We start from the raw sequence: 20,005 nt of genomic DNA, 5'->3' as shown, positions 1-20,005 counted from the left end.
TTTTCATATTTTTTTTCCATTGTGCAAAATCCTAACATTTGAATCAGGGTACTAAATACTTAGCCATGCATTTTCTAATGCACCTATATCAATGTAAAATTATACTGAACCTGCTAATAAATCCACAACTAACTTGACACACAAGCAATTTTGACTTGGACTTTCTTACCTCATTAAGTCAGTGTCGGGTTCCCTTTCAGGCAACAAGTCCCCGAACGAAACCAGAAGAAGAAGAAGATGAAATGGAGGGCGGAACGTTCCACGGCTTCTCACAGATTCCGCTGTGTCATATTGTGACCTTCTTAATCCTCCCATATCATTCCCAAATACACTTGGTTGTCAGGGAGCTCCCCAATAACGGGACAGAAAAAGGGAAAAAACTGGAAGGTTTTTTGCTTCCATTTTCTCATGAATGAATCTTAAAAAAATTCTCCAGAGCGGCACAGCGCAGCAGACAATGGGGGGGAAAAATGAAAATGACCCACAATGACATGGACAAAAAAAGAGGGAAAGGTGTGTTTGTGTTTTACAGACTACTTCTACTAAGCAAATCCACCGAATGGACGTCACACTGGGAATTGACTGAATTAGGTGAAACGTTAACTAATGATTGTTTTGGGATGTTGTTTGGAATGACGGAAGGGCAGGAAAAAGTCATCTATTTAGTGTCCGATAACCTAAATGTCATCATTGTAAATAGAATTTTGGTAAAGTGTGTGTTCATGCCAGCGTCTCAATTGGGAATATTTTCAGAAAAGGGAAAGTAAAATGTGAAATGATGGGAAAACATTTTGGTATGAGAATTAAGTAGTAATTTGAGGTTGTAAGAAGAACAAGATAAAATGGTCCATAAAAGATGCTTTTAATGCCAACATGATTGTGGTAACTATTTTTTTTTATGTATGTTTGGATATTATTTCTTTATCATTTTTTCTATTAGAGCAGATTAGTTTACTACCTTTTGTTTTGTAAAATTGACGTTTCCTTTCTTTATCATCATCCATTTTTTTAAAATTAGTGCCATTTTTTATTATTTAATTAACCAGTTTATTACCCAAAAAAGAGTGACTATTCATTTTGGTAGCATTTTTCCGTTCTCTTTTTACAGTAAAACTTCCTTGCGCAGTGGTTTTTATTGAGAATAGAAACTTCACAATCTACCTTTTAGGTGTTTTTTTTTTTCCATGTTGAAGGTGAACTTAAGCAATGATGTCAAAATTAATGGTGGATGTTTGAAAAGCCAAACTAATGTGATGTAATTTGTCAGTTGTTATTTTGTGGGAGCTTTGCAAACCAATGAATTCAGGTTTATGTTGTAAGACCAATCACGCTCAGCGAAGGGACAGCACACATAAAAATTAGAACCCTGAGACGACTAGTTAGTACAAGGGATTTTTAAAAGCCTACACATCCATGAGGCAATATAACGTCAAAATACGACTAGAGTTTTTGAAGCGAGACATTCATGGAACGGCCCAATAGGAATGTACAATTTAATAATCTATGAAATGGCTTATACTGTTAAAAAAAAAATCAGGAAACCTGTTGTCTCTATGAATTCTGCCTGTCAAGGGAAAACATTTTTGCACTTTTAACGTGATGTCGGACTTTCCTAAAAGGCAGATGAAGTGATCCAAATTGTTTGGAATGTCAATAACCAGAAGAAGAAGAAAAACAAGTATTAGTGTTGTAGCTGTATTGTCTGGCCTGTTGTATTCACAAGGACTGGGAGTGCGACCAAATGTGGACTTAGCGGGGGGGGGGAAATGAAGGACTCATAGTCACCTCGAAATAAATGAAGGATCTGGATCAACATTGGACATTAAAGGGACCGAAAAGGCAGAAAAAAGGAAACAAGTCAGTCGAAAAAGAATTGAATGTGTTCATGACAATGTTGCATCGTTTCATACCATGTTGTATTATTGATATGGAAATGTATGTTTTTTCTTTGTTTGTTTTTAAATACAATAATTTATCAATGTACGTTACCTCAGCCTGTTCCAAACCTGGACAAAAGCAACAACAAAAGGCAGCATCAAGAAGATAACATCACCCGACCGACCTTGGCTTAGTAGCCATGTGAAAGGATTTTGCAAATCTATTTTCATTGGCAGATCAAATCTATGAGTCAATGCAATTTGGAACAAGACCATAATGCTATGATATTTTTGTACGCATGTCTGTCACGCTAAGCTCGATTTCTAGCTCAGCATTTTTTTATTATTATTTTTTTTGCTGTGCTAAGCAACTGCTGTTTTGTTTTCAGCATGAATGCTACCCCCTAATGTTATGCTGAACAACTGCTTCTTGCTTTGATACTATTTTAAAGGGGCCCATTTTTTTTAACCTCAACATTCGTCCATGATTAAAAACACCAGTGTTTCTAAGAAACTTTTTTATTGATTTTTAATCGTATGTGCTAAATAACCATTAATTGCCTCTATGCGCAGCTAAAGTGGAATTTGTGAAGCCTAAATTAAGTTGCTCAAGTTCTGGCCAAATAGTGATTAAATAGATTTAAGGTATTTGAATGCAAATGGATTGTGCACATATTGCTGTCAATGAGCTAAATAAAAAAATAAAAAAAATAAAAAAATGCAATACACTTGAAAACTTTGTACTAATATAAGTTTATCAACTATCTACAGCTGTTTAATTGTGTAATGCTAGTCTATGATAGTTAGTCTTTTGAGAAGATGAAAACTAAAGGGAAGCTAGTCCCAGTGCTTTTTTTTCATTTTGATATGTTAAATTCACTTTTGTCCTCAAAATGCTTCATAATGACAAACGCTTTCTCTATATTTTCTTCTTTTTTTAAAAAAGAAATCTTTGGACAATATTTAAAAACTGAGTCATGTCTTGTGACAATGTTTTCATTGGTTTCTTGAAGGCTAAAAAAAAATCACAACTATGGATGCTAATTTTATCATATCAATGTACTGCCTCATACAAGCACACTACATTGGATTTACTCATTTTAAAGATACTAAATGTAATTCTCTTTGAATTGTGTTAAAGTTAATCCATTTTCGAACTGTTGCAAAATAAAAGAGGGCAAAGTGCTGATAACTTTCTTAAAGCACAGTAACAACTGGGTGTTCCATTTTTTCTTTTATTTTTCTAAAGCCCGAGTTTTGGTTTATAGCTGGTACAAAAAAAATCTGCTGTTCATGAATGCTTGGCCAGAACAAAATGCAGAACGCCGAAAGTGGATCAATCAAGTTTTGTTAAACCCTGAATGTTATGTGAGCTAAACCAAGCACTTTTTTTTGCTATTGCATATTTTAAAACATGAAAATAAATGGACAAATGAGGCTTTTCATGTCTCTGAAACCAGTCCCGTTTTTTTTGACTGTGCTATGTTCTAAATGTTTTTTTTGTGTGTATTTTGTTTTAATGGGCATGTCTTTTTGTTGTCGGTCTGACTGAGGAATTAGTTGAGGCACAAATGATGCCTTTTTATTCTAGCCTCAGGGTCCATCACAATAAAGTATTTCGACGCCACTGACTCATTTATTGTGTTGTCTTAAAATTCCTTCTCTAATTTAATCTAATCTCCAAATAATTGTTAATACATACTACTTGTTCAGCAAAATGTAAACTACTGTTAAGAAATCTATTTTATGCAGCATTACACCCTCAATTCTTGTTTTATTGGGGAAAACCCCCACAAAACTAAAACACATAACCTCACATGATTCCTTTAATTGAGGTGTCATGCACAAAGCCACACATTTTACATGTTAAAAGTGGTAGTGCATTTTAGCAACATTACAAAAATTGTACATTGTTTTTTATATATGTATGCTCTTTCAAAAATAATTACTTTTGATTGTAATTTTTCTCATGACAAATGATTGTTCTCTTCTTATTTGTTACACCCAGTGAAAAAAAATTGTAAAAATTATCCGACTGACGCAGTCATTTTAACACATTTGAAATGTGTGATAAACTGTCTAAATCTTATATGTGAGTGTGAAAGGTTTGATACATTACAGTGCATTTATTATTGTGCATTCAAGTCCTTGAGATTACCCGTGCTGATGCCTGGAATGTTTTGTTCAGTGTTCTAAAATTGATTAAATACACCCAAGTGCCTAAAGTTAAAACTTAAAAAAAATAAGCATTCAATACAGGATTATATTTTCATGTACAATGCTCATACATTCAACTGTGACACGTAAATACTTGATACACCTGACAGCTTGCTAACAAAAGACAAACATGCATTTGCATAATAACAGTGAGAATCAAAAAGTGCTTATTTTGTTCATTTGCCCAGTGACAGTGAATATACAATCCCCTGCCCAAAAAAAAAGAAAACTCATGAAATGCTTTTAACCAGTAGTCAGCAAAATCAGCATAAATTAAATTCTAAAAGATGACTAAAGAGTTTTAAGTGTCATCCCTTTTTAAACTCATTGTTTTATATTGTGCTCACTCACCAACACGTAAAGATTGGAGATAATCATTTAACAAGTCAAATTCAAAAAGTACCATTCATTATATAGATTGCCTACAAACATGTAAATCATGAATCTTTATGAATTTTGCTTTTTCAATCAAGCTACTGAAATAAGTGAACTTTGATACAATATTATAAATTAGTGAAACACCCCTGCATTTCTTTTACATTTCCTGAAAAGTAGGGACTTTGGAAATGCAAAAAAAATCATCCAGCCCTAACAAGATTGAATTTTGTCAATATATTGTGGCTTGGAATCGAACTGTCTAACCTAGTTTGCAACCTGTGAAATGCTGAAATAAAATACTGACTACTAAAAGATGCACCATTCCATTGTCTTTTTTCTCTTCAAAAAGGAAACCATCAGTAGTAATAGTTTTTGTGTATTCCCTTTCGTTAAAACGCACCATGAGGAATGTAACATCACTAATAAACAGACTTACTCTCCCCTGAGACGCTTGTGTCCAGATGATTATTAGTTCTAAAAGTGACTGTGAGTTGAGAACAAACACCCAATGAGAATAGTAGAAACATACTTGTTAGTGGTTCTGTATGCAAGATGGCAGTTATGCCCAGTAGCTTGTCGCTGGTTCGATCCCTCCTTCTCAGTGCTATGTCATTGACTCCAGCTGGATCTGCATGTAACAGGCCTAAAAAACCAGGGGTAACATACAATAAATTTTCATACGACTATGGAAAACTTATAAAGATTTGCCTACCGGCTCATTAATGCGTAATTACACTACTCTGCCACAATTCACTGTGTACTAAAATGGCAGTGTTGCTACTGTGCTGAAAATTCCGCTAATCCATTTTGTATTTTATAACATACTGTTTTCTACATTATAAAATATAGTATTTTCCTCGCCAGCACAATACACAAGATGGCGCCCAAACACTATAAAGCACTGAGCATTGTGGGGAGGGGAAAAGGATAAAGTGAGACTCCTCACCTTTAATGTGGTGAACATCAGTCCCAACTCTCCGTGCTGAACGTTGGGATCCATTAAGTCTTCTATGAGACTCACTTCAGCTCCTAGGTTCCTGATTCTAAATGACAGAGTACAGTTAATTTGATTTCCAAGTCAAAATAGGTTGCACTTTTATTGCTGTCAATTGCACTGAAATGTGATGATTGGCTATTATTTAATAGTCTGTGTGTGTGTGCACCTCGCCCTCAACACGACGTAGAGGAAAAGAGGAAGCAGGTCGTCCATGCACCAAAGGAAGTCGCCATCTTGCGTGGGTTTTATTTCCTGGGTCAATTCCTCAAAGGTATTCTGGAGGACCAGAAGTTTGTCTGACGGAGTGAAAGTGGTGCTGTGAGAGTAATCGGGGACATAAAGGTGGCAGTGAGCGTCAAGTTCGGTTTAAAAAGAGGAGACTGAAGCGGCAACATATTTGTAACATTTACGAGGGAAATGCAACTGACCTGATTTGTTGGAGTGTTTCTACGGCGCCTCCAAAGGTGACGTCTTTACTGGTGGATACAATCTGTCGAAAGCAGTAATAATACAACAGGACATCAACTTAAAAGGTTCTCCAATAAGATAATGAAATATCACTAATATGGGAAAAGCTTTTTGTTTATATAGCACACCTGTTTTTTCTCCCCCAGAACAGACATCCACATCGGCCAGAACTTTCTGAAAATTATAAAGGAAGCAACAAATTTATAGTATACGTGAGTTTGTAGTTATGCCCTATGTGATGATGTTTTGAGGACTCACTCCCGAACGCCCAGGAAGCTGAGCAGGGACTGGTCGGGCTGCTTGTTGAGCCTTAAGATGCGGTCCCAGTACTGCGCCTCCTGCTGTTCGTCATGGAGGCAGTACAACATGAACAGAGGTTGATAGAGTTGAGGGAGCAGCAGTGGGAGAAGCAGAGCAGAGCTGCTTACGACTGAGACAAAGCTGAGGGAGGAGTGACAGAAGTCAATATGTTGGAGCATCCCACCAACAATAAGTGGGACTTTTTGCGGGCATTGTGATCACCTACCTAGGCTCATCTGAATAGGAGCTATATCTGATTCTACATGGAGAAACAGGCGTATCTGGTAAAATGCTGCCATCACCTGGCAAACCAGGAAAAAGGAACCTGAAGAACAAAAGTATGACAACCTTGGTCAACAAATGTGTTGCGTTGATGCGTACATTTGTTCTTTCTATAATTTTGGGATGCTGAACTGAATATTACATTGAAAAAGACTTAGTAGTTCAGTAAAAAAAAAAAACTTTCCAAACTATCAAATTCTAATTTCTTTTGCAAACAAATTACACTAGATCCACAGATCCAACCCCCCAAAGTTTATGAATTTGTCCCCACCTTATCAGATCACCAATCGATCGGTGTGCCTTTAGTTAATTTAATATAAAGCAGAGCTACCTGACAATGGAGTAGAGGTGTTGGATGTAAGCGTGGACCTCCTTCACAGCCTCCCTAAGCAGTCTATGATTTGACTCCACACCCAAGTAGGTCATCCTATAGACAGTCACCAGAGTTTCCACTAGCCAACCAAGCGGGTGGATTGGGGTCTCGCATGCCTATAAAGTAAAAAAAACAGCTCTAAACCAAAGTACTTACACATAAATTCTTGTGTGTTGACATTATTCAAATACCTTGGTGAGATATTTTCGTATGTTGTCATAACTTGTGCTCGTGACTGAATCCGCGTGATGAGGAATACACTCCAAGCACTCAAGAACTTTGGTCTGAGACCGGCTGAGGTCTGGGCTATTCACACAGTAAAAATGAATAAATAAACACCCAAGCCACATATAAGGTTGTGTTTGTAAATGTGTTTTGTATCAACCTGTGTCGACGTGCGCTTGCAATGGAAATTGCAATGTTCTCCCAGGCTGTAGTCTGCTCTCCTCTGCCGGCGACGTCGCAGCCCAGTCGCCGCCAGCATTCGTCAAAAACACAATTCCACCTGTCTTCTGCGGCCACCACGTACTGACCCAACCTGCTGCTTGTGAAAACATTAAACGAAAACAATGTAGCTGTTTAGCAGATAGTAAACAATTCCACAAAAAGGAACTTTGAGCTGTTAAAAGTCACACAAAGTTGCAGTTTACTGTTGAACTAAACAGGGATCAAATAAAACTACTACATGCTGGGTATTAAAAAATGAAAAAATGAAGAGAAAAAAAACATAAAACACCACATGATTCACCAACAAGGCAAAATGCCAAAGTTGGACTAATGAATATGACATTAATGCTTCAAGTAATATCTGAACATAACTGGTAATGCAACACATGTAGTCTAGTGATAAAACAATACTGAGACATATATTCTTTATCCTCTGTGGAGAATGACTACTAATACCGTGCACAGCAGAAGTAGAAGCAAATTTCCAATTTAAGTGAAGGACTGAAACTCTTTCAGTCTATACAATAATCTATACTTTTGTTAAATACAATAATAGAGGTGCTATTTCCTTATAAGAAAATAAACACAAAAAGTTAATTAAGTCATTGGCCGGTAATGACGACAACAATAAACATCCAATTCATTTAAACTGCTATGACTGGGTGAAATGTTTAAGTTTCAGAGCCATTGAACAGCGCTAGACATCCAATTCTTTATGACTCAGTGGGTTGGTGGTGAATGATTGCCCGGTCAAAAGGGATTGGACTTCCAGCTCCGTCAATGACAGCCAATGAGTTAAAAATGATAGCCTAACAAACCACTCACAAAAAGTTCTTTCTCTCCTTGTCATCAATCTCATCACCAGCCAGTCTGGTGTAAATTCCATCCAATTTCAGGGATCCGCCCCACTCCCCACTGAAGTGGCCATCTACAGTGTCCCCGTTCGCCAGGGACAAAATACCCTGAGAGACAGACAAGTATAATTATAATGATTTCAGTCACACCTCTGCCAATATAATGACAAGAACCTATCAAAAATCACACCCACGTGTTGGGAATTTTTGACAAAAGAGATGTATCTTGTACCTTCCCGTTGATAGTCCAGTCTTCAGAAAGCTCCCCATGGAAGGCTGTGTCATCATCTGATACCAACAAACCAGGACCCTGTGAGAATACCCGCACCGCAGTGCATTATCAAAATGCAACATTCATTAAAGTAATCCAATCTGACACTTACGCTCATCTTGTTTTCCCGGAAATTGCCTTCGTAGTACACGCCGTACTGAGTGACGACCACAGCATTCCCGTGCCTCTCATCATCCAGCCACATTCCCATGTACTTCTCACCCCTGGGAGATTGAAAAACAGTGAGTGAGCCTCAATACAACAATAAAAGTGTCATTTACTGAGAACAAAACACGTTGCCTACATCACTCTTGGTTTTATTGCATTGGTAAAAAGTTCCATTTTTTTGTGGCCCACAATAAATACCAAATTGTAGTGTTTGTCGCTTGATTTTAAATTTAATAACGTAATTTTTTTCCCCAAGCTAAAAATCATACTTGTATAGCACTTTTACCTTAAACAAACAAAAAATAGTATTGTACATCCTAAGCTTTGGTAAAATGAGAAAAATACGCTATTTTTGCACTTAATTACATGGCACAAAACATACTTTTGCAATGGAAGTACTAGCCTTGATTTAAGGCTTTGTGAACGACAATATTTTCACTATTTGGCATGAGCATATACACCAAATTGTGCTATTATCATTCAAAATACTGTTAAGATATTTGCTATAACACCGTTTTTAAACATTTTGAACTTGAAATTCGTCTTGAAAATATTTTTGTTGTTTAATTTTTTATTAATCTATCCTAGCGGAGGGATCATATAAATTAATCAGAAACACATCCACCCTGTGATTCTGTAATACTGTCTAGACAGATAGTTATCTGCACATCAGACCTGGTGATGTCATCACAGACGCCATATCCAGCCCTCTTATCACAGAACCACTGGCCAATGAAGACATTTGAAGAATTCTTGTCCTTTTTCCCAGAGCGCAGCATGCCATAGCCGTGGCGCTGGCCTTCATTGAAACAGCCCTCATATACCTCACCAGTAGCATACCTGATAAAGTCACACATTGAAAAAAAAGAAAGATACTTAACATATTTTTTTTAACATTCATGCCTTTTTGATAACAAACTGACCTATAGATGCCAAAGCCATGTATCTTGCCATGTCTCCAGTGTCCCTGGTAGCAACCTGCTTTATTCAGCAGTTTGTCAGGTAGCATAGATTCACCATAGCTGGAGGGACAAAATGTCAAACGGAGAAACATCCAAAGCAATCCAATCAATATTAGTCCCTAAGCAAACTTACCCATCCTCCAGTCCATTTTTAAAATTCCCAGTGTAGGTACGTCCATCCGGCCATCTCAGTGTTCCACTGTAATTGCACATAGTATATTTGGGTTTGCAATTCAATCAGTCAACAAACCCTGAGAAGATTTGGTAATCACACTCAAGATAACTCATATTTGTCACAGACCAGATTATAGTTATGGTTTTATTCGGAGAGCCACTTTATCTGGCAACCCACGATATAAGTGTAGAACGACCTTGTGTTATTACGTATACAGTACACATCAAATTTGATACCTAGGGCTCCAGACTAGCATTTTTTTGTACTGAGAGGACTGTAGTTGCTAACCTGACAATTTAGGGTCTCAAGTAGAAAGTCCTGCCAGTTCAAATAAATTGGACGCTTATCGTTGTCAATGATAGGCAATGATTTGAGGCAGTTTGAGGACAAAGCCCTTGTTCAAGGACATCTTTGAAGTTGGTGGCAATGAGGCACTCGATTGTCTGACCTGCCATGAACTCGTCCAGCCAGCCAGCTCCCAGTATACTGCGCATCTTTGAATCGACCCTCTGCCGTGAAAGTATAAGACGCCGTGCGGGACATAGCTGTTATTCCTGGCGATGACCCCTGACCTCCACCACTCAGCACCCGGTCCACCTCTTGATTGAGAAAATGCAGCCACTTGTTCTAGACAGTGAGTGCAAAAGTAAGAAAAAAACATATTTGTTGAGTGACATGAAGTCATATGAGACAAATGTTTGTTTTGTGTTTTTTTGTTTTTTTGAGAGTGAATGAGCCTTTTTTGGCATGAACAGAATATCACATTTAAATTATCACAACTTGATATGTAAACATAGCAGTATACAATGTATGCGACTCGCTGGCAACCAATTCAGGGAGGACCTAAGGTTGAAAGCCGTGCCTTGAAAAACGGAATCGGCCCGTATTCATAAACAAAAGTACTCGCCACGTATTGAGGTTACAAGAGACACACTATGGAGTTGGATAACAGCGTCTAATTTGTTGAACAATCCCAACGTGATCACTTTAATTGTGGATAAGATACCTTCTCTTGTGGTGTTGAAGCCACAAGTATGAATGTCTCTTCTGGACATGACATTTTGATGGCATAGCTGGAGAAAAATGAATAACAAATTATTGCTCTCAATCTTGATAAACTTCAACAGAGAGAATAAACTTAAAATTAGCCATGCTAAACATTGGTCACCATTAAACTGCCAATGTATGTTTAATTTGAGTAAAAATACAGTATACAAAACCAAATACAGAAGCCTATAAATACAAACTTACCTTCCAGTGTCATTATCGGGAAGTGGCTTTACCCACAAAAGGTTCACAGGGTAGAGGCGATGAGTGGAGAACTGGAAAGAAACAGATGGCTTCTTTTTCAGGGTTTATACAAACATTCTCTTTCCTCCTTGTAATATTATGATTGTTTTATCATTTAAAATGTTATGTGGATACACAAAATAAAGCATACAATATACCCGAAAATTAAAGTCAAAAGAAAAAAAAGGGAGAAATACACAAGACCAGGGAAAGCCCACTCCGGGAATCAGACAATTTAAATGGTGACGTTTTCCAGCCACAATGCAGTGGTAAGTTTAAGTACTACAAATCCTAAAAGGAATACATACATACAGTCACCTCTAATACAAAAACACTTTAGGCCTCTTATCGAGGTGACATGTGCAATCTCAATGCAGGACTTATAAAATGTAAATTCATGAAGAACATTAAAGCCGTTTCAAAAGAAGGGCGGTTGTTGATGTGTAGTTTTAATGTTCAAGTGGAAATTTGTCACTGTGTTCAATGTAAAAACAGCACATTTTTAGAGCAACTGTCAATGGCAGCCACTGAGTTAAATATGAGTTCCTGTTTAGACAGACTTTTTTTTATTATTATAAAACCAAATTATGTATTAAGAATTGAAGCTGAATAATCCATTTCACATGAATACAAAATAAATATTGATTTAATTTGGTTCAATATCATATGCTTTACAGTATATTATTCATTTACCATTTCATAACGTCCTGTTTTAAGAATAAATGTTAATAAATAGTATAAGCACTGCACACAGACCAGCCCACCCATGCCGCTTTGCACAGAGCTTGATTAACTGCATCACATAATACTTACGAGGCTCTTAGGAGGAGCGGCGCGCTGAGTGGGTGAAAAGACAATGTCATGGATACATTGGATTGCATAAACACGTGTGACTGAGCCTTAATTGGAGTTAAACATTGAGTTATTCTTCTCCAGTACTGTGAATACATTCCCTTGTTCAAATATAGGGAAACAAATGGCTGCCTTCTCGTGCTAATTAGGCTCCGGTGTTCAGGTTTCTCAGGCTTTGTTTGTCATTGATGTGTTATGCCATGAACAATAACTGTTTATGTATATACCTGTACGTGAACCAGCGCATCATTGAACAGGATGAACCAGTGGTTGGAGAAGCGGCCAGCGCCCTGTAAAGTGAGGGTTCTGTTGCTGCTTTCACATAACACTCGCCGCTGTGGGAGACGCAGACCCTCCTAAAAGACACAGTCAGGCGACATGTTATACTGTTGTTTTACTACAGCTCATTCTCACGGTCTCGCGTCATTGACTCCCTCCGTGTGTGTTGATTTAATTTGCAAATGCAAAAGACTTCAAAAAGTCAATAATGTTCATTTCACTTCAGGCATGTTTCACCATTGAACTAAAGTTAGTTAACAGTCACACCCTTTTAAGTACTAACTGTGCTATTTTAAATGAGGCTGTCACTTTCAATTTGCAAAGACTAACGAACACCTGTTTGACAGCATAAAAAAGAATTTAAATGAGATGTAACAACTACATAAACAAGCCTGTGGTTTTTAATTAAAACTATCATTAACCTTCAGTTTTGACAGAACAATAAAAACAAACAATGACATCTAGGAGACAATAAGGATTAGGTTATACTCACAGTGTTCTTCCCGGTGTGAGTCTTCCAGAAGAGGAGAGTGGCTTCAGCCTCCTTTTTTCTCCTCAACAGTGTTGCAGAAAGCTGTTCATACTGCATACAGCTCTGATGAAGGGACTGATACTCTGTTGTAAGCTAATGGGAATTCAAGAAACATTCGTTCATCATCATTTTCTAGCAGCTTACATGTCAGAATGGGTACCGGAGAAATTGAGATCTTAACTACGTCATCTTTTTAGCAGACTAGAAATCATATTTACAAAGAGAACCACACTTGATGATTAATTCATCTCTGTAGTGTTTTTAATGACAACTGAATAGGGGTCTACGGCCTCACCACGTCATAGCAGGCTTCCAGTTTAAGCAGTGCTCCACTGTACTGCTGCAACTGCTGCATAGGCCAGTACAACAAGAAACCCAGATCAACATCACCGCTGACTGATGGATCCAGTTGAGGAAGTTTAGCAAGTTTGCTTTGTTTCGAACCTAAACGCTCACTGAACAACATTGACAGAGACATGAATAATAATACATTTGCATCTTTTATGAATGAATAAAAGAAAAGTATGTCAATATTGTGGTTCAAATAAATCAAGAGGTATCTGATATTTAATGCCCTGGAGCAGATCCGGAATATCAAATTATTTAAAAGGGCTCACTAAAAAAATAAAGTGTGCTTCCTTGCTAAAACGATGTGTTCTTTTGGTTTTGGTAGAAAATCCCACTAGTTTGTTATAACAGTATATATCACTAAATTTATATAGTATATAATCACAGGTCAAGTTAACTCACATTCAAACATCATAACAATAGTTAAGTTTAATACAAGACAAACTAAACACGTGCTTGCTACTATTTTGCATATCTGCTTTCAAATTCAATGTGGTGTAAACAGAAGACAAAAATGAAGCTTAACCACTAAATGGCTTGTGAGTTAAAAACATCCAATGTAATAAAAAAAAGAACCTTACCGTGAAAGTTTATGAAGCAAATGAAACCCACCCATGACCTGAAAATCTCCTAAAGTGGTGCAATATCTACACGGAAAGAGAGAATACAAGACATTAAAACACTTAAGCATTAATGTTAGCTATGATCAGGCCTTACTCAGTAAAGATGTCCAGAAATTGCTGAATGTGTGTGATCAGGTGAAGTGAAGTGACATTCCGACGTAGCCCAGTGTGCAGGAAATGTGTGAGCGACGTCGAGTGTTGACCAACGAGGTTGCACAGGCGTATAAAATACTTGTACACAGAAAAGAAGAGATGCGTGCAGGGGTCGCCAAGGGAAGGACGTGCATTCTCTGTCGGAAAACATGCGCACAGGTGAGCACATTACACTACACTATTGTCTTTAAATTTGTAAATAAAGAACAATTTGAATAAGGTGCCTTATATAAGTTTACATTGGGATGTTGGTTATAAATACCTTTGATAAAAAGGGGCATTAGAAGCAACTTTCTTAAGCTGTTCAACCAGTAGAAAAACCTCCTCTCAAGTGAAGCCAAATTGTGGAGGGCCAAAATGTGACCACTAATGTTGTGGTTGGTCAGCAGTGCACACCTTTGACCGCCACTGCACACGCTATTGATGTAACCCATCTATGCACATAGAAACAATCACATCATTAGCACAGTTATCAAACTGGAAGGAAATTGGTAAACATAAAAAAAAAACATAAAAAAAATATTTTTTCCCTTTTTCAGCACTTCCAATTAAATAATATAAATAAAATGGATGCGACTAAAAAAATATATATGAATATGATATGTAAAATTACCCAAAACATGGAGAAATTATGTGGTACACTTGCATTATTGCAAGTCTTCTGTGCTTTAAATAAGCTTTTTTTGGTAAACATAATGCACAAATCATCTTTATGCTCTTCCCACAAGAACCAATTACTGCCAGGAAACACTACATTCCAGACAACACTTACACATGTTTATAGGACCACACACCTCCATGCTGAAAGGTATCAGTTGGGGTCTGACTGTGTAACTTTCAGCCCTGTTTGGTGATCGCTGACACGATCTGGCGTTCCGATTGGATGTCTCGCTTGGCTTCAAATTGGGCTCAGGCTGCTTCCCGCAGTATAGCAAAACAGGATGGTCGCTGTCTCCATCTGCCAATAGGAGGGAGTGGCTCTGGCCTGCTGATAGATCCCAAGCCCGAAGACCCTCGGACAACTATGGAAGACAAATGAAGACAGACAATATTTACAATCGGTTGCCACTGATGGCGATAGACGTCCTATCCATTTTGACAGGCTGGTGAATACGAGTATAGATACATATTTTAACTACTAATAAAAATATTTTACATATGAATCCAAGCTAAGCAATAAATAAAATGCAATATATACCTTAGTTTGTTGTGGGACAGTAACAGGGCTATTGACATGACCAAGTTGTCCACACATGTTGCTTCCCCATGAGTAGACCTGTAATACAGGAGTGCTATGTCTCTAATTTTCTACAGCATGTTCAAGAATTTAACATTTTTGTGAGGTAAAGCAAAACAGAAGAAGCCACTGTGACAGCTAAGGTTAAGGTTTGGGGTTACGGGAAAGCATTAGTTAAGCTTCCAAGTGTGACGGTTACCTGGCACTGAGCGGTGAGAGCTAGCGAATGGTGTGATCCTGCAGAGACTTTGATCACTTCCTCGCCTGTCAAAGACTTAATACAAAGAGGCTGAAGTCTGGCAACACACACAAGGTTAAATGAACACATCTCTGACAGACTCATTAATTTTAAAAAGGAGAGCTCTTATTCAGCTGTGAAATGTCTTTCTGTGCAACTAATCAGACCTGGCCAGCTGATCTCCGTGTCCCAGTTGCCCCTCAGACCCTCTGCCCCAACTCCACACCTCTGTCTCCAAGGATGGAAAGCCCTCTTCTGCAAAAGAGGCTTGCATGAGTCCACAAAGTTGTTGTCGCCTTGGGTTTGCTAGAGAGAGAAAAAAACATCACGAGTTAGAGGAGAATGGAATCTGTTATGGCTAAAACGGTTGATGGAATAGAATGGCTAATGTGATTTATTTTTTTATTTTTTTTAAGCAAAATTCAAAGCAAAATCTCAAAAGTTTCAGTGTCATCATTTTCCCATATCTGCTAATGTTACGGCATCCATCATACTGTACTGTACTGTACTGTAATACTTCCCCCACTCACAATTGGTCGAGGACTAACACCCACTCTTTTAACTGTGTCTCTGAAGAAATACTACTTACATAAACATCTAATAAGTTAAAGCGCTAATTCATGTACAAACACTTGAAAATGAGCAGAGCCAATGGTTAGCGAGATAAGTTTAGACGACGCTCTATCCAAATAAAAGTTTTTAAAAAAGAAATTTGTTGGTATAGGTGTGTATTGGTTGTTCTCTTAAGTACCTACCACGAATGGGGGAATCGGGTAGGGAGTGTCTCCTGCTTTCAGTTTTCCCCCTCAGGTTTATGTCTGTAAGACTAATACTCTTGTGCACTTGCAGTATTTTTTTCTTCCATGGTGAAACCTCTTCCGAGGCCATTAGGGAAGAGGACTGGACTACGTCACTGTTAAATTGGGAAAAAATAAAAAAAATAAGTCAAGTATGAGGTGCAATGTACGTATGGTGTATTAAAACAGCCAATATCATTTGAAACATGAATATGTGATATATATATATATATATATATATATATATATATATATATATATATATATATATATATATATATATATATATATATACACACATCACAAAAAATATAACTGATCTTACCACAGATGTACATAGAGTCAAAGAGCTACATTAATACAGTGTACAAAGTGTCACATCTTACCTAAATGACAAGTCATTTTCACAACTGGGATCAAGTGGTTCATTAGAAGTAGTTGAAGAGACAAAGCTGTCATCTAGATTTAAAAAAATATTTTGAGAAATAAGATCCTACAACAAAAAGATCACTCATAAAACATTTCATTCTTTTGTAAATTAACCACCAACCTGAGGTGTGACTGCTAAGAGAGTCTGCATCTCCGAGCCTGCTGCTATGTTGCATCGCTAATGAGTGACCAGAGAGTTTCTGGAGGAGGTTGTGAAGCTCTAGCTCATTAGGCAAATCAGGTTTCTTTTTATCTGTCAAGGCTGGCAGTGGGTACGATGGAGTGCAGTTGTCCGTCTGGGTTAGAGGGTCAGCGTGTTCATCAGGCTCAATGCCAGCCAAAAGAACATTCCTTGGGTACAAAAAAAAGAAGAAGAATCCGTGAAAATCAGCGGGAGAAAGATATGAAACGCTTGATTTTGAAATGTGTTACCCTTTATTGCCAGATATGCTGTAGGAGTATGGGCACAGATCCGCGTCGGATCCGTTACTGCTGCCAGCTGGCCTCATTCTTTGTCTGGAGCGTCTCTTGGCTGAAGTCTATAAGAATTGAAACAATGAAGAGTTAAATACTCTCCCCAAGCATATTTTGTTTAGAGTGAAAGTACTTCATCAGTTTTAACCTTTGCGTTCATGCTTTCTGTAAGTTCCACTCCAAGTGGACAGTAGTGTGCGTCATCAACAGCAAAAGGCTCGATTCTCGGCGATGGCCGACTCGCTAGCGGTTTAGGAGTACCGTTGTCTTGTGGATGTAAACAATGGACTAGAGCGAGGCTGTGGTAGGCCCCACAAGCAATCTGTTGAGAATGATAACCATTACACTGTTCATCTATTATATTTTTGGGGAATATTTTAATGGAGGTATTGTCAAAAAAAATGGTGTACCTGAATCACATGCCTCCCTGCTAAGTGTTCCACCTGAACCAAAAAACAAAGTGCATATACTTAGGAAATATTAAGCTGCTTCAGTTTGCCACTTTTTACTGTCAAATTAAATCTAATAATAATTAAATGTATAAAGGTGCAGCAACAGATGTAGATAGAAAATATAAAGATTACTATTCTTTATCCTGGTTTCATTAAGAGTAGATGTCTAATCCATTTGAACTGGTAGCGTCGATGGCAAATGATCGAATAGATATGACAGCGATGTTATCAATTAAAGAAAAATACTTTAATTTAGTATTCCATCATGTCACCTTTTGAGGTTTCCAAACAGGAAAGTTGCTAGTGACAAGGCCGAGCTGGCATCCACTTCCCCAAGCCCAGAGCTCATTCTGAGATGACAACGCCAGACTGTGCTCCCGTCCACAGGCAAGATCAACAATTCGAACATTGACAGGAGGAACCACCTCGCCGTCCACCACAGGAAGTGGGTTGGGTTCTGCAACTAACATAAACTGTTATTCAAACGCAAAACCTCAAAAATGCAATTTAATGTGTCATGTTTTCACAATGGCGAAAAAAATAACGAAGAATTACCGGTCAAGTTTGAGTCCTCGTCGGCTTCATTTGGCCCACACTGTCCAGCAGTGTTCTCCCCCCACATGTACACGATGCCCTGCTCGCTCACAGCTCCACAATGAAAACCACCACAAGCCACATGGACCACAGTTGTCCCGCGAAGGGAAACCTCCAAAAATGGCGCTGCAGACGGTATACTGAGCCCCCTCCAAAGTAACTCTCCAAAAGAATACACAAGACCACCTGGGCAAAAGGCAAAATAGTCAGCAAAAGTTGATTTACCACATTTAGGGTTTTTTTTAAACCACAGGCGCTTAGTTATGTAAATTACATGTTACAATTTGAGGGTAACTCTTTTTGACAATATGTTTAACTGAGAAAACATTTAGGACCAAAACTAGAGTACTACTCAGTGAACAGACTCCTAAACAGCCAATTACAAAGCAGCACCATATTTCTCACCTCTGTAACCCAAAAGAATTAGTCTTCTCGTCATATCACCACCTATTTAAATTTGAGTTCAATCTGACCTATATGACCTTTGACCTCTTACCTTGTGCCAGCAGGAGCCCATGATGTTCTCCCAGAGCCACCTGCAGGACACACTGAGACAGAAGCACTCTTTCTGGGCTTAGTGGCTCATTTGGTGAACCTGACTGCCAAAGGTAGAGTAGTCCTTGATTGGGAGGTGTGGCAGCCCGTTCTTCTGCAAGGCTACAAAAGTAGATAGGATTAGTAAACCACAAAACTTTTCCTTCCCATGTAAATACTGAAACAACACAGTAGCTTTGTACATTCGTGGGCATGTGTTTGATAAAATGTGTGCAGCTGTGTGTACATTCACTATCACCAATGCATCACCCTCATAATTCAACTTCTCAACCCAAACGCACAGCAAGTAGTACAAGTGTAAGAGATGGATAAAATAATAACATCTTACATTGCCATTTAGTATTGCCCTAAAACTAAATGAAAATAACAGACATTTTCCGAGATATTTATTTTGTTTATTCATAAAATTCATATTTTACATAGGCCACACAATGAAATGGAAAAGTTTAATTAATATCCTTAACCCAAAAATATTCATTCATTTTCCATCACGCTTAATCCTAACAGGGTTGTGGGGGTGCTGGAGCTTATCCCATTGAAAATATCTAGTTTCAAACCACTGAGAGGGGGATAGCCTGCATTTTTCTCATTTATTAAAAGTATTTAAAAAAATAATAAGACCCACACGCCAAAAAACAAACTCCTCGACAGCTTTGGATAGGTTTGTACCTTTGCTCTTTGTTTTCCATCACTTCAGCCTCAAATCATTCCAAAGTACAGGGAAGACATCTTCACTGCAGTGTTGTGGGTTCTCTGTGGAAATCTGATGTCATGTCTTGTCAGCATTATGGTGCAACATTCTGTCTGCGTGAACAAATACAAAGTGCACTCAATCAAAGAGGCAGATTATTCAAATTTACTACAATCTTCATGTGTGATTAAAAAAAAGTACAGTTAATACAATTGGCATGTTAGGACTAATCGCCAACATGTATCAAGTTGATGCATGTTTCTGCAAATACTGTACATTTTTTTACTTTTCACATGCAGGATATAAAGAATCAAATTACTATCAAAACAATTTGTTACATGAGAATCCACCAAACGAGGCTAACTGGTCTAATTGCATAAATTCTTTTGTAAGACAAATCAAGCCAAATGCTTTGTGTTACACAATGATAATAATAATAAAACACTTGGCTAGTAGTAGATCGCTACGTATTCGAAGCTAAATCTTCGGAGAAAACTTACCATCAACGCCAATTTGATAGAGCGTAGCAGCAGTTTTGAATGTGAAGAAAACGAATTAGATCGCGTGACGGTTTTGTTTGAAAAAGGTCGGTGGGTAAAGTGAATTTTGTAAATGTCAATCAGTGCAGCGCAGTCGAAGTCGAAGTTTTGACAGTTCAGTTGAGCAGTGTTGTTGTCGGAAGCAACAGGCTA

The 20,005-nt window shown here is 37.9% G+C and overlaps 2 protein-coding genes across 5 annotated transcripts in view; one reads left to right on the top strand and one right to left on the bottom strand.

Annotated features, from left to right (window-relative positions):
• The window catches only part of LOC144086748 (ras-related protein M-Ras), an 8,178-nt gene extending 4,674 nt beyond the window's left edge, over positions 1-3,504 (top strand). The window contains exon 6 of the mRNA XM_077616826.1: positions 201-3,504. Within this exon, the coding sequence (XP_077472952.1) occupies positions 201-297 (97 nt within the window). The 3' untranslated portion in view covers positions 298-3,504. The remainder of the gene's footprint in view (positions 1-200) is intronic.
• Positions 3,099-20,005, bottom strand: LOC144086742 (alsin-like). 4 transcript variants are annotated; one of them, XM_077616811.1, is made up of 41 exons: positions 19,814-20,005; positions 19,292-19,426; positions 18,564-18,724; positions 18,029-18,253; positions 17,746-17,936; positions 17,432-17,464; positions 17,170-17,343; positions 16,980-17,086; positions 16,669-16,898; positions 16,505-16,577; positions 16,077-16,234; positions 15,489-15,627; positions 15,283-15,379; positions 15,045-15,122; positions 14,641-14,868; positions 14,109-14,280; positions 13,788-13,983; positions 13,652-13,717; positions 13,018-13,177; positions 12,684-12,815; positions 12,139-12,267; positions 11,873-11,896; positions 11,021-11,091; positions 10,776-10,842; positions 10,218-10,396; positions 9,728-9,793; positions 9,556-9,654; positions 9,308-9,472; positions 8,577-8,688; positions 8,426-8,503; positions 8,165-8,301; positions 7,278-7,433; positions 7,084-7,198; positions 6,851-7,008; positions 6,464-6,562; positions 6,196-6,378; positions 6,066-6,111; positions 5,898-5,959; positions 5,636-5,785; positions 5,419-5,515; positions 3,099-5,115 (listed from the first exon to the last, which is right to left on the bottom strand). In XM_077616811.1, exons 2-41 carry the CDS (start codon positions 19,309-19,311, stop codon positions 5,077-5,079), a joined length of 4,872 nt encoding a protein of 1,623 aa, XP_077472937.1. In that variant the 5' UTR covers positions 19,312-19,426; positions 19,814-20,005; the 3' UTR covers positions 3,099-5,076. The 4 variants fall into 4 exon arrangements, with proteins under 4 accessions (XP_077472937.1, XP_077472939.1, XP_077472940.1 ...); XM_077616813.1 differs by having other exon boundaries at positions 17,746-17,930; XM_077616814.1 differs by lacking the exon at positions 11,873-11,896.

This window comes from Stigmatopora argus, chromosome 13 (genome assembly GCF_051989625.1).
Source record: "Stigmatopora argus isolate UIUO_Sarg chromosome 13, RoL_Sarg_1.0, whole genome shotgun sequence".
NCBI lineage: Eukaryota > Metazoa > Chordata > Actinopteri > Syngnathiformes > Syngnathidae > Stigmatopora > Stigmatopora argus.
Note: the sequence above shows the minus strand (reverse complement) of the source record. Positions and strands in the feature narration are given on the sequence as shown.